The sequence below is a fragment of the Chiloscyllium punctatum genome, chromosome 14 (assembly GCF_047496795.1).
Source record: "Chiloscyllium punctatum isolate Juve2018m chromosome 14, sChiPun1.3, whole genome shotgun sequence".
Taxonomy (NCBI): Eukaryota; Metazoa; Chordata; class Chondrichthyes; order Orectolobiformes; family Hemiscylliidae; genus Chiloscyllium; species Chiloscyllium punctatum.
In genome coordinates this window covers 21,249,246-21,262,813 of record NC_092752.1, presented here as the reverse complement: position 1 = coordinate 21,262,813, position 13,568 = coordinate 21,249,246, and the positions used below count along the sequence as shown (strand labels likewise).

At 39.4% G+C, this 13,568-nt stretch overlaps 1 protein-coding gene across 1 annotated transcript in view; it reads right to left on the bottom strand.

Annotated features, from left to right (window-relative positions):
* Window positions 1-6,267: 6,267 nt before the first annotated feature.
* man2b2 (mannosidase, alpha, class 2B, member 2) overlaps window positions 6,268-13,568 on the bottom strand; it is a 60,062-nt gene continuing 52,761 nt past the window's right edge. Inside the window, exons 18-19 of the mRNA XM_072584055.1 lie at window positions 11,413-11,530; window positions 6,268-6,839 (exon numbers count right to left, since the gene is read on the bottom strand). Of these exons, the coding sequence (XP_072440156.1) occupies window positions 6,715-6,839; window positions 11,413-11,530 (243 nt within the window). The 3' untranslated portion in view covers window positions 6,268-6,714. The remainder of the gene's footprint in view (window positions 6,840-11,412; window positions 11,531-13,568) is intronic.

Below are 13,568 nucleotides of genomic sequence, written 5' to 3'. Positions count from 1 at the left end.
AATGTTGTACACAGTGATTTTTAACTAAAAGTTTTTCAGATGGAGATGACACAAAGTGATTAATTCCTCTGTTAAAAGCACTGAGGAGGAGTGCAGGCCACTTGCTGATACTTCACGTAGGCCACTGCTGGCCTTTCATGTAAGACAAGGAAGTGGCTGTAATCCTGACAGAATGCGGTGAAGAGGAGGGTTGATCTTGGGTCAAGTGGGGAATGTTTCACTGGGCAACAGGGGAAGTGAAAATGGGGAGGCTGAACTGCAGGTGGGCAGTTTCTCATTGATAGAGGAATTCTGGGAAGAAGCCAACCACTCTAGCTAGGAACTTACACGGTTGAGATATACTTTGGACCTGTGACTCTCATGTCACCTGTTAATACAGAACAGCATTATGATGAGGACCTTAATCAGGCATTAATTATCCACTCAGACCATGGTCAGATGAGCTTCCCACTACCTCTTCTGCAGCCTATAAAATTATAGCAGATGCTGTCAGACCAGTAATGAGCAAGCCAATGGCTTGGCCCCTAATTTACAGGTTGAATTGCCCATATGCTTTCCCATTTATGGGTTGCCCACAAACTTCAGCTCCTTTTATGTAAATGTATAAAACTTTTCTTTTGTTCTTGTTCCAAGTAAACTCTCTAACTTGGCCTTGATTTCTGTCCCATGGAATGGCAGAAATTATATCCCAACTACATATATGTATATTTTGTGCTTGTTAGTTAATTACAAGCATAAATAAATGGCCACATTATTTGTACAGAGACTACATACAGACTGCAGTCTGTATCACTGGCTTTTCAATGCCGATAAAATTACTTTTCAAGAAAGAAGATAGCTGATAAAATGAAGATAAACTATGATTTCAAGATACTGCAGCTTTGTAGAAAGTGCAGAAGAGTTAACTAGAATGCTGTCTGAATTAGAGAGTAAGAGCTATAAAGATGAGGCTAGAGAAACTAAGGTTGCTTTCTCTGGAATGGTGGAGGCTGAGGGGAGACTTGACAGAAGTCTATAAAATTATGAGATGCATAGATAGGATTGACAGTCAGAATCTTTTTTCCAGAATTAAAATGTCGAACAGGGGGCATGCATTTCAGGTGAGAGGGGGAAAGTTCAAAAGGAGATGAGGGGCAAGTTTTTTACATTGCCAGTGGTTGGATTTTGAAATGTGCTGCCGGGGTGGTAGTGGAGGGAGATATGATGGGGGTGTTTAAGGGATTTTTAGAAAAGCGCAATTGGTCAGAGTACAGGAGTTGGGAGGTCATGTTACGGCTGTACAAGATGTTGGTCAGGCCACTTTTGGAATATTGCGTGTAATTCCAGTCTCCTTCCTATTGGAAGGATGTTGTGAAGCTTGAAAGGGTTCAGAAAAGATTTATAAAGATGTTGCCAGGGTTGGAGGATTTGTGCTATAGGGAGAGGCTGAATTGGCTGGGGCTGTTTTCCCTGGAGCACAAAGGCTGAGGGGTGACCTCAGAGGTTTATAAAATCATGAGGAGCATGGATAGGATAAATAGACAAAGTCTTTTCTCTGGGGTGGGTGAGTCCAGAAGTAGAGGGTGAGAGGGGCAAGAAATAAAAGGGACTTAAGGGGCAACATTTTCACGAACAGGGTGGTGCTTGCATGGAATGAGCTGCCAGAGGAAATGGTGGAGGCTGGTACAATTGCAACATTTAAAAGGCATTTGGATGGGTATATGAATTTGAAGGGTATGCAGGGATATGGGCCAACTGCTGACAAATGGGACTTGATTAGTTTGGGATATCTGGTCGGCATGGACAAGTTGGACCGCAAGATCTGTTTCTGTGCTGTATATCTCTATGACTCTAATATGCAAGGAATGGAGGGATATTGAGCAAGGGCAGGCAGAAGGGATTAGTCTATTTTGGCATCATGTTCGACACAATATCATGGGTGGAAGGGCCCATTCCTGTGCTATAATGTTCTCTGTTCTCCTTGGGTAACTGGGCTACCTCAAATCATCACTCAATTTCTGGATGAAGTACAGGGGACAAAGGTTTTCACATGAAGATCTGGTGGCTGTCCCCTTAATGGGAGCCCCAGAAAGAGGCAATACAACCAATGCCACCAGTTGACTAATTATGATTATGCCCTCAGGCTTCTGAAGATGTGATTTTGGTATCTGGTCTTGATTGTCGGTGCTCTCTGATTATGCTGCTCTGACTCGCTTATTCCAATGCTGTTCCATCGTCCATTTTCTCCAAACTTGAACTAATCCAAAACATTGCTCTGTATATCTTGCCTGCATTTTAAGTCTGGTTCAGCCATTACTCTATCAGTATTTACTTACATTGGCTTCCAATCTCCCAAAATTCTCAGCTTTGTATTTATATTACTTAAGGACCTCATCCCTTTCAATCTGAGTGATGCCCTCCATTGTTTCAAGGTTTTACTGCGTCGTCTCTTGTGCAACTAACCCTCCTGTTTATCTCGTAATTGGCTTCCACACATTCTGCTGTCTAGATCTAATTTTGGATTCTCCCTCTTAAACTATTCTACTTTTCCATCTTCTGTCCTCCTGTAGTCCCATAGTTTTGACGAAGCTTTTGGTCATTTTTTTAAATAAACTCTCATTTTTTGGATAATTTAGGGGCAGGGAGGAACACATCCTATGGCTGGGGAGGTCAGAACTCAGAACCACAGTCCATTAAGGACTGACGAGCCAACTTTCATCATTCATAGGACTGTGAAGTTAGCTGAATTTAGTCAAGACAGAGACTGATAATCTTCATAAGCAAAGGAAATTAAGAGATAGGAAAATACTGCAGAAAGATGAAGTTAGGACATATCAAGCACAATTGTACTGAATAGTGGGAAAGGCTTAAAACTTTCAGTAACCCATTTATAAACTTTGTTTAAAAAACAATCTTTGGCTCGTTATCTATTTTCCAATTCTGAATTTTTTTGATATAAACATACAAATAAATATTATGCAGATAATGAGAAGAGCTAAACTTGTAATACGTCATTTCACAATTGTGATAAATTATGTATCGTCAAATTCAAGTTCATTTGATGTCTTAATTACTAAGACCTTTTATCAATTAATATGGTTTTGGAATTGAACAACCATTGATCTAAAATGGCGATAATGATCACCTGAACATCGATTGAGGGAAGTTCGGGAATCCAGTGTGTAATAAATAAAAGGTTCTTGAACTGGACTTATCAATTTATCTAAAGGTACTGAAACTAGTCAATGAATCAGCCATTAAGAAACTGGCACCTTCCAGGTTAATTTGAACATATCCAATAAGTGACACATATTGGGCACAAAGTGGATAATCCGCTTTGACAAACATTGCAGCCAAACTATTTGAAATAACCTTTTTTTTAGCTTTTGCTTTTGAGCGGCAGAAGAGAGAAAGAATATGGACTGGTTAATGGCAGGGACTGGATGCCTTTTCCTCCATTTCCTCATCAACATCTTGAAAACAGCACCCAGTGGAAAAAAATAATCATTTGTTGAGAACTCAAAGGTATCTATCGATTTTGCTCTTGATAAAGATAAAAGTCAACCACTGAAGTACTGAGTTCTCAGATTAAAAGCTAACATCATATGGCCTCTTAACAACTCTTAAATTGCAATATATGTATTTTTCCTGTCTGTGGATGAAACACTCTTATCTTTAAACATTATGCCTGTGTTGATACATATGTTTGATGTCATGTTTTATTATTTTTACCAGGGTCAGTAAGTAATAAAAATCCTTGTTCTTTCACTGAAGAAAAACCTTGTAATTGGCTGCTGAATTTTGATTAGTACTACATTTTAATTGAATCATGATATAGCTGTGTGCTAAAAATAAAGAATTTCTAGCAACCAACTGGGAGATTAAAAATACAAATGTCCTCAGCCATTTGTAACATTATTTATAAGGATGGTGTAAAGTCTACTGTGGAGTGGCTTCTTCAACTGTTCATGCGTGAGGTTATGAATACTGTAAATGCCACCCACAGGTGATGCTAAGAGCATTTATGTACAAAGAGGGCATTGTTGGTTTTGTACTATGCCTCTAGCCGAGAGATAAGGCTGGGGTGGGAGATGGGCTAGGTAATATCAAAATGGGAGGGACCAACAATCACCTCCCCAAAGTGACTATCAGTCCAGTTGTATTGCCAAAGAGAATAGTCCTGCTTCTCTGACTCTACAAAATCCTGAAGGCTTGGCACTTTTTGGTACTTTTGATGATCTACCTTTTGAAGAATCAGAAGTTAAGTGGCTTAAAAACAACAAAATGTTCACTTTGAAGTGAGAACAAGACATTTATGTCAATATTGAAATGGTCTTGCTCTCATTTCAGGAGATAGTCCAGGGTGAATAATACATAGGCCTCAATCAATTTAGCAGTTGGGCACAGATCTCTGCCTGAGGAAATACATTATCATTAAGCTTCTTTTAGGCCTAAAAACATGGATGCAAAATTGTTCAACTTATGTCAGGCTTTCTCATGCATCACATACGCTTTGTAAATCTTTAAAAGGCTAATCAACTCACTTGGTAATGAGAAGAGGCCGAATGCAAATTCACGACTGGTTCAATCTGCGATTGTTAAGTGAACAGAGAAAGATTTATAATAATTTTTATCACAGTATGATAATTGTCTAAAAATCCTTGCAGCAGAATGGTGAAATATGGTAACCTTACTTAACCCTTTCTGTTCAATGCTACCAATGCATTTAGTGTGGCCTGGGCCCCTTTGAAACTTGGGAATCTGCCATCCCTGACAACCCTTGTCAAATTCATACTGAACTGCCCATATGTTCCTTTCTTCTTTTTGCTTATTCTGACCACATGAAGTCAAGGCTGTCCATCTGAATATTGCCCTATTTAGTGAAGCCAAACATCCTGCCAAGTAAGCTGGCTCCTACTCTCTCCTTCACTGTGCCCCACCCCATCCCAACATCTCCCCTTAGCCAAGAACAGATTCTCAGCAGGGCACAAATAAGATTCTTCCAAAGCTAGTGGGTGTGGATACTTGTGAGGAAATGAGAAACAAGAAAATAAATTGCATTCTGTAAATCTCCAGTAGCTGGCTCATTAACTGGTTGACTCCTCATTGTTTTGAAGTTGAAATAGATCGTACTCTTTTCTGAGCACATCTTACTTTGAAATATTCTGTTTATAGACGACTAAGTCACCGATGGAAAGCTGATTTTAAGATGTAACTGCTACCCACAAAGACAGGGCAAGAAGGCTAACTTTTGGATAATTCCATCTACGTTGTTCCAGTTTTCTAACACACCAACAATATGGCCAAGATTGAATAGTCAAGTAGACTTCAGTGCACACTTGAAGACATGTCGAAAAATGTGGCACTGGAAAAGCACAGCAGGCCAGGCAGCATTTGAGGAGCAGGAGAATCGACCTTTTGGGCATAAGCCCTTCATCAGGAATGTGGAGAGGGAAGGGAGCTGAGAGATAAATAGGAGGGTGGGGGCCGGGCAGCAGGGGGAAGGTGGGTGAGAAGGCATTAAGTGGAATCAAGTAGGGGGTAATTGTGACAGAAATGTTCCCTGAACTGTTCTGCAAGTTGGCGTTCTGTTTGACCAACATAGAGGAGACCAGATCGAGAGCAACAGATGCAGTAAATGAGGTGAGTATATGTGCAGGAAAATCTCCGCTGGATTTGAAATGATCCTTTAGGGCCTTGGACAGAGGTGAGGGGGGAGGTGTAGGCTCAGTGCTTGAAGATGTGTGCCAGTTAAAAATATAATTCAGTCTCAGATAGATGAGATTTGTCTTATAAATAGGATTACATTAATAATACTCATTAGCAATGATTTGAGTATGTACACCCAATGTTCTCAATATAACAGCGAAGGTCAATATTAGTAATAGGTTGTCACGAACACGATGGAACCAACTGAAAATGTGGGACATAAAGGACAGGGTGATTGAGCAGGAATGTTTTATGATAAAGTGTCCACAAGGCAATAATGGATTATAAAGCAAAATACTACAAATACTGCGATCTGACAATAAAAGTAAACACAGAAAATGCTGGAAATGTTCAGGCAACGTTGGTGGAGAAAAAGGTAAAAAAAAACAGAAACAAAGTTTGTGTTTCTCATTGATGATCTTTCATTAACAGGTTCTATTGAAGGGTTACTGACTTGAAATTGTATTTCCATTCAATGAGGCAATAAAGGATAATTAGGATCCAGTACTTTGCACAACAATACTAGAAATTACACAGAAATAAATCGTATCTGTTGATAAACAAATCAGGAACTCGAAGTTTCTTCAATAATGATTGAAACCACGCTTTAATATATCAGAAAACATGGCCTGGGGCACCTGAGTGACTGAAAAATTGATAGCATTAGGAGAAACCAGCTTCTGGTAGTCGAGTTGCATGCCAAAGAGGAATTTTCTAGAAACCGCAGACCAATAGCATTTTTTTTAAAGTATAGTTATCTGAAAATTGGTCAATGGTATGCTTTTCAGTAGCAATGTCTTGCAGTATGTTTCATTCTGATGCATGTTCTTCAATCCTCTTTCATTTACTTTAAGGTTGGTTTGTACATTCACGTGTCCTTTTGCCTCCACTTGCCACAATGTTATATTTTCTATTTTCCTCCAAATTAGACAGAGATGATACCTGGTCATTAATTTTACTTCAAGCCAGCAATGAGAATAAGCTGCAACTTCACACATGAATCTGCACGATAGAGTCATAAGTTTTTCAGAAATTTATATTTTCTTTGTAGTTTTCCTGCTCTTTAAAATATATAAAGAAAGTTCGCAACTCCTTGGGTTGAATAGTGATGATGAAGTCTTTAGTTAGCCATCTTTTGTCATTTTTAAGATCTACAAAAAAAGTCAAAATTAGGTATCAGAACATATCTAATGTTTGAAAGCAATTAATCAGGAGCTTTATGCTATCACACAAAGACCTATTACATCTGTTACTTTTTATAGTTTCTTTATTTTTCTGCCTTTATTTTCTATATTTTATTTTACTTTTCCTGTTTTAAGATGGCTCCAGCGAATGGTGATGCTATACAACACTTTTCACTGTATTTTGTAACAAGGTACACAAGACAATAAAAAAACAAATCAAATAGATAACAAAATAGCAAGACCTGAAACAGTGACTTTGATTCTCTCCCCACAGATGCTGTCTGACCTGCAGAATACTTCCCATATTGTTCATTTATATTTCAGATTTTCAGTTGTTATAACTGGCAGCAGGGTGAATTAATTGCTTTACTGGAAGATATATAATAGAAACAGTAATAAATGCTTTTATCAGTTCCTGACCTTTTTAAATGATGAACAAATACTCTGACAGTCATAGGTCACACTGTGAAGGGACAGGTATGCTGCCACTCAATTTCATTTCTTCAAATCAGAGGCACATGTAGCATGAATTACATGGGACAAATGGCCTCACTCTATAATGTAAAGCACCATGTCTCTACAATGGCACTGCTGACAACACAGGGAGAGAATAGCTTTGTTAACAGTTGTAAAAGGTGTCTGTGGCCATGAATTTTTATGTGACTGCTTCCTTCTGAACAGGAGCAGCTGGAATTTGCAACATCTCTAGTTTGCTGCCTACTATTGGAGAAGGAAGGTCAACAAAGCTCTGGATTCCAAGCTGAATGCATTTCATTCTCTGCTGCTGGACAGAAACATGGCTTCAAGTGGAAGCTGCCATTGACTGTACGTGTGTCACGTAGCAGATGAACCAAAAGGGTTCAAAGCGTTGTGGCGATACTCACCTTTTACAACTGTTAGCACAGCTGTACTCGCCCTGCGTTGCGCTGGTCAAAACCTGAGTCATTCTGCAGCACTTCGAAGCCACTATTAAACATCATATGATGGCTAGTGGTTGACACAAGGTATCCATTGTTCACATGACGAAGGATTCCAATAAAATGTTCTCACACATTTGGGGATTAACTCAGTCGGCTGGATGGCTGGTTTGCAATGCTAAATGACACTGTTACGGACTAGGCTAGACCCCCACAAAATATTTCAGAAGATAACCCAGACCCTATCTTTTCTAGTTGTTTTAGGCAGATATCAGGTGGAAATCCCAGGAGTGATGCAGCTGGTCAAACTACTTGGCTCCAAGTAAAACCATTTATTTACATACTACCGAATGAAACACCAACAAAAGAAAACAGAAGTTAGAATAACAACAATTTGAAAACCCAATCGACTCTATCGCAACTTAATGATGCTGTTCCAACTTCCTGCAACATCCCCACATACACACCCCTTGGCAAAAAAAAATCAAACCCAGGTTCTTACAGGAGAGATGTTAAAGAGTGAGAGAAAAAGAGAGAGAGAGAGAGAGAGAGAGGGAGAGGGAGGGGATCAGGCAGGGATCATGTGCTGAAGCATGGAGCCTCTTTCCATTGCAGCTGTCTCTAGGTCCCCGGCTAAAACTAAACCAAACTAGAAATATCCCTGAACTGGGAGAACTGGCCAATCCCCTTGTACAACTGTTTTTTAAAAAAACCTGAAGACCTTTTCCCGATTGTTGCCTTGGGCAGTATCTGTTAGCCATTAGCAAAGACCCAAAAACCCAGACAAATTGGAACCTCTGCCTTTTACAATCCCTCTTGAAAAAAAACAAGAAAAACATAACCTTGTTAAAGGAGCATCATTGTCACAACACTAACAGGGTGGGCTCAATTCCTGCACGGCCTGAGGTTACCATGAAGGAATCTTCTTCTTAGCCACTCCTCTTGCCTGAGGCGTGGTGACCCTATGGTCTGCTAAGACTATGGCGACTTTGTCTTTTTACTTTACCCTCCCTGTGCATCTGACTGCAATGCTAAGAGAAAAGTCATCCCAATAGAAACATTCCACATAAAGTTATAAATCAAACCACATCACTATGCCAAAGAATCACCCATGTGTGCCGTATTCTCTTAGTGCAAACTGTCCATTTAGGAACTGTGAAATGAAGTTATGAATGTTATGGATGAGCCATTTAGCTGTTTCTGTCCTACAGCTCTGACATAGTACTATCCTATTGGCTCCCAAGCTGCTGATTTTCACTTCAGGAGAGGGCAGAGGTTTTAGAGGCAGACTCAGAGCAGTTTTGATCCCAAAGACCAAGTACTGGACTTGATCACCTGGAGGATCGTCTGTGTTGGAGTGTTGGCAGAAATCAGCGAGGCCTAGCAGTGGTAGGAGGACATCCTGAGTGGGAACAGCGGGTTCTGAACATTTTGAGTCACTCAATGGTGCCCCAACAGAAGCCCTGGTCATGTGTTGGAGGGCAGGTTGCAGAACTGTTGAAAGAGCTGCATCATTTGCACAAATGAAATACAAACAAAAACATCTCAAACCACTTTGTTCCTGTTTTTACATGCTCAAAACTGGAATGGGCAAGAGTGCAATGGTGAAAAACTATTTTGCACAAACAGCAGAATTGTCACAAGCTCTGAGCAACATCAAAAAGTGAAAGCCTTCTCTCTCTGGGAATGGTAAACAGACTTTCAACAGAGATTGTTCATGTTAGTCAGGTAACAGCATTTCATTGTAGATCTATCAAAGATCAAAATTCCAGGATAGAGGCATTAAACAATGCTGCTCCAATTATTCATAAATAATAATTAAGGAATGTTACATTTCTTCACTAGACAGTTCACCAGGTAGATGTTGGGCAGGTAATCCATAGTGAAAATCATATGCTCTGGATGGAGCAGCTTTGATGATATGCATAATTTCTTCTTTGATATGTAATTTTTATTTCAGATTTTCAACATCTATAGGAGTTCATTCACCAAAATGTAAAGTGTTATTTTGGCAGTAATGTACGTTATGTGCTAAATGCAACTGTTGCTAACACAGGAAATCTAGTCAAGAAACGTTGATGGATGATTGCTAATTGTTAAAATGAAGGGACAGAAGAAAAAGAACAATCCAAACTGGATATTGTACATCACACCCTGTTCATTTATTATTTCTTCAGAAGTAAGTCCCAGCATCTCAAAATAGGTAGATAGTTGCGAAAGCTTCAGACTGCTCATAGATTTGAATCAAAACCATTTGAGAGAGTTAGTGTACTTTGCAAAAAGGCAAAAAGTAATGAGAAATGGTACACTGCATTTATATTTAAATGATTTGGAGACGCCGGTGTTGGACTGGGGTGTGCGCATCTGTGTGTCCGTGTGTATGTATGTATAGGAGTGCCTGTCTGTGTGTGTGTGTGTGTGTGTGTGTGTGTGTGTGTGTGTGTAGGAGTGTCTGTATCCTGTAATGTGACATGAACCCAAGGTCCCGGTTGAAGCCCTCCCTATGGGTACCGAACTGAGGTTGATAGCTAAGTTCGGTACCCATAGGGAGGGCCTCATCCGGGACCTTGAATTCATGTCACATTACAGGTGACCACCATTGCACTACACACACACAATGACACTCCTACACACACACACTCTCACTCCTATACACACATACACACAGACATACATATACACAGACGCGCACACAGACACCCACACACACCCTTACAGACACACACACTCCCACACTCACACATGCACCCCCCTCACTGACTTAAGCCATTCACAACCCCCAACCCAGACAGACAGACACACAGACACAGACAAAGACCCACATGCACACATATATTTTATGGAGTGAATTTGTACTTGCAAGGTTACATTATACTTTGCTCAAAAACTGCATGCATTCATGTAGAACTCTGTTATCTCACTTTTTAGATTAGAATCAATCTAAACATCATGGCATAGACAGAGAACACATGGCTGAAAAATGTGTTGCTGGAAAAGCGCAGCAGGTCAGGCAGCCTCCAAGGAGCAGGAGAATCGACGTTTCGGGCATAAGTCCTTCTTCAGGAACACAGGGGGCTAACATCTTCAACATATTGTCTAGCTATCACCATTGTTAACAGCAAACCCGAGAATGCAACTTTTAAAAAAAGGTTTTGTGATTTACACATGAAAGAAGTGAAACAATCATGGCATTCAAATAGATGAAAGGCTTAACAGACAATCAATTTTTCAATGTATCATTTCAGTTACGTCACATTGTAAATTTTTGCTATAAATTCTGTGTGTTAGGATTGAGCCCTCCACTAACACCTGATGAACGAGCATCGCTCCGAAAGCTAGTGTGCTTCCAATTAAACATGTTGGACTATAACCTGGTGTTGTGTGATTTTTAACTTTATATTTAAAAGTACTATATATAATATATATATATATATACACAGACCTTGAGACACTGACTTATGAGAATCAACTCAAACATGCCCCTGCACACACAGACATAAATGACTGGGGACTGTGTAACTTTCTATAGTTGCACCAAAAGCTAAAAGAATGTTCTATTCACAGCAAGATAGTGTTCCTTAATTGGAAATATCTTTCAATGAAAGTAAATGTAAGTAACTCACCTCTACCGTCTTGTTGTGTTGTTTTCCATTTCCAGCGTTTGAGTGTGTTAATGTTCCAGATCCCTGTGAGTGAGCGTTCTTCAATAGATACCACCGTTCCCAACACCTTCAGCAGATCCTGTCAGAAAGAGAGTTTAGATTGCATCTAATTAATGGCAAACTCGAGTGACAGACAGTCTACAAACAGATTTTGAAGCTCAGTTCAGTTTATGAATTTAAAAACGTTGACTTCTTTGAAAAGTTGTGCATTACTGCTTATGTATATTTACCCTACACTGTTTCCATCCTTACATTCATGCTGCTTACATTTGCGAGATTATGCACTACTTCCTCAGAGACAATGCAAACAGGAAGTTTAACACACAGCCATTTAATAATTGAACTTTATTTTCTAGGCATAACTGGAAGATAGGAAATAGACAGATCGCAGCATTAGAAATCAGATATCAGAACTGGAGCATGGTGTGGGAGTTGGGACCTACGACATATCATCAAAATCAGATTCAGGACCACCTCCAGAAAGAGGCAAAAAAAATACGACAGTACAGAAAGTTAAAAGGAATTAGGGAAGGAAGTAGTATACACATGCAAGTCATTGACACTGAGGAGATTAGTTTGACTCTGGTTAAACATCCTTAATGCAACAAATACAACATTAACAGAGGGTCATGTAACTGATCACAGTGGGAAGAAAACAGGAGAGAGTTTGCTTTATGGAAGGATAAATGAGCCTGTCTAAAGATGAAACTTATTAGACAACATAAAAATCAACCAAAACAGTTTGGAAATACCACAACAGTTCGACATCAGACATAGTGAAGATATTGTGCAGATCTTGCATGATGCAGTCAGACTACAAACTGCATGAGGCAGTCAATATTGATTTGAGGGAAAAAAAAATCAGAACACAAAGCACATAGAGGAAAAGAAAAATGACAAGATCCACCGTGATCTGAAATTCAGAAAAACGGAGGACTGGGAGCAAGGAAGTTTTCTATAATGTACTCTGAAGGAAATTAATGTTCTACTAAGGTGTGAAATGTAACAAGGGGTCCGAATGCAAGGAGAATTCTGCAGGGAGTAAAATGAACTACCTCATTAGGATCAACATTTTGGCACCAATTCCAGAGGGGGGGGAGGTGAGCAACTAAGCAGCAATTATTTGAAAGTAGAATTACTGACGTTGACATAAACTGAGCGAGAAGTCTGAAATGGCCTCTAAATGAACAAATTTTCAGATGAAGAGTATTTACCCAACAAGGCTGAGATGCAATTCCAGAGACTGCAGATGCAATTACAGTGATACACTAAAGAGTTACCAGTACAATGGAAATTTGCTACTATGATTCTCATCTCAAAAAGAACAACTACAGATTCATTTGCCTCACTTAAATTCAATGTACAATAATGGAATCATCAAGATTAATGTTGATTATATTTGTATAACAATCTCGAGTGTGAATGGTTAATGTGCTTGCTTGATGCTCTCTGATCGGAACTGCACTTAATTTGGACAGATGTGCACAGGTAATGAGAAAGAATGAAAGAACAAAGAAAAGAACAATGAAAAAGAAAGGGAAAGAATGAGAAAGGGAAAGAATTTCACATAAATCTTGCGTTCATGCAGAGATGGCCTTTGACCAGGACAATAAAGAACACTTGTAATTCTTTCAATACTTTTGTGAAACGTGTCAATCATTATAAGAATGATTGAAATGAACGCTTAGGAGTTTGGATCAATTATAAAAAAAATAGTAAATTTCTTCCATAAGTAAATGCACTGTTCCATGTGACCTGACAGCTCTGTCACTGAAACTGGATAAATGGGAAAGAAGTTAAGAGAGAAACTGTTTGGAGTTTTACAAGTAGAGGAACTGGAGGATGACGGTGATCATCGAAAATGTGAAAAAACAACAGAAAGCAGGCAGAGGCATAATTCCAGTGGTGAAAAGAAGCAAATCATTCACAGGAAGAGGTCAGTTTTTCTGTTTAGCAGAAACAGGAACAAGAGTTTTTGGAGGTATTGTGCAGACTACAAAAATATAAAACAGGAAAGCTGAATAGCTTGGTGATGCTGAAGAGCTGGAGACTTTCTCACAAGCACACCTTGTGAACTGAGGTGTATACTGGTTGGTCTATTGAAAAGGAACTCTCGA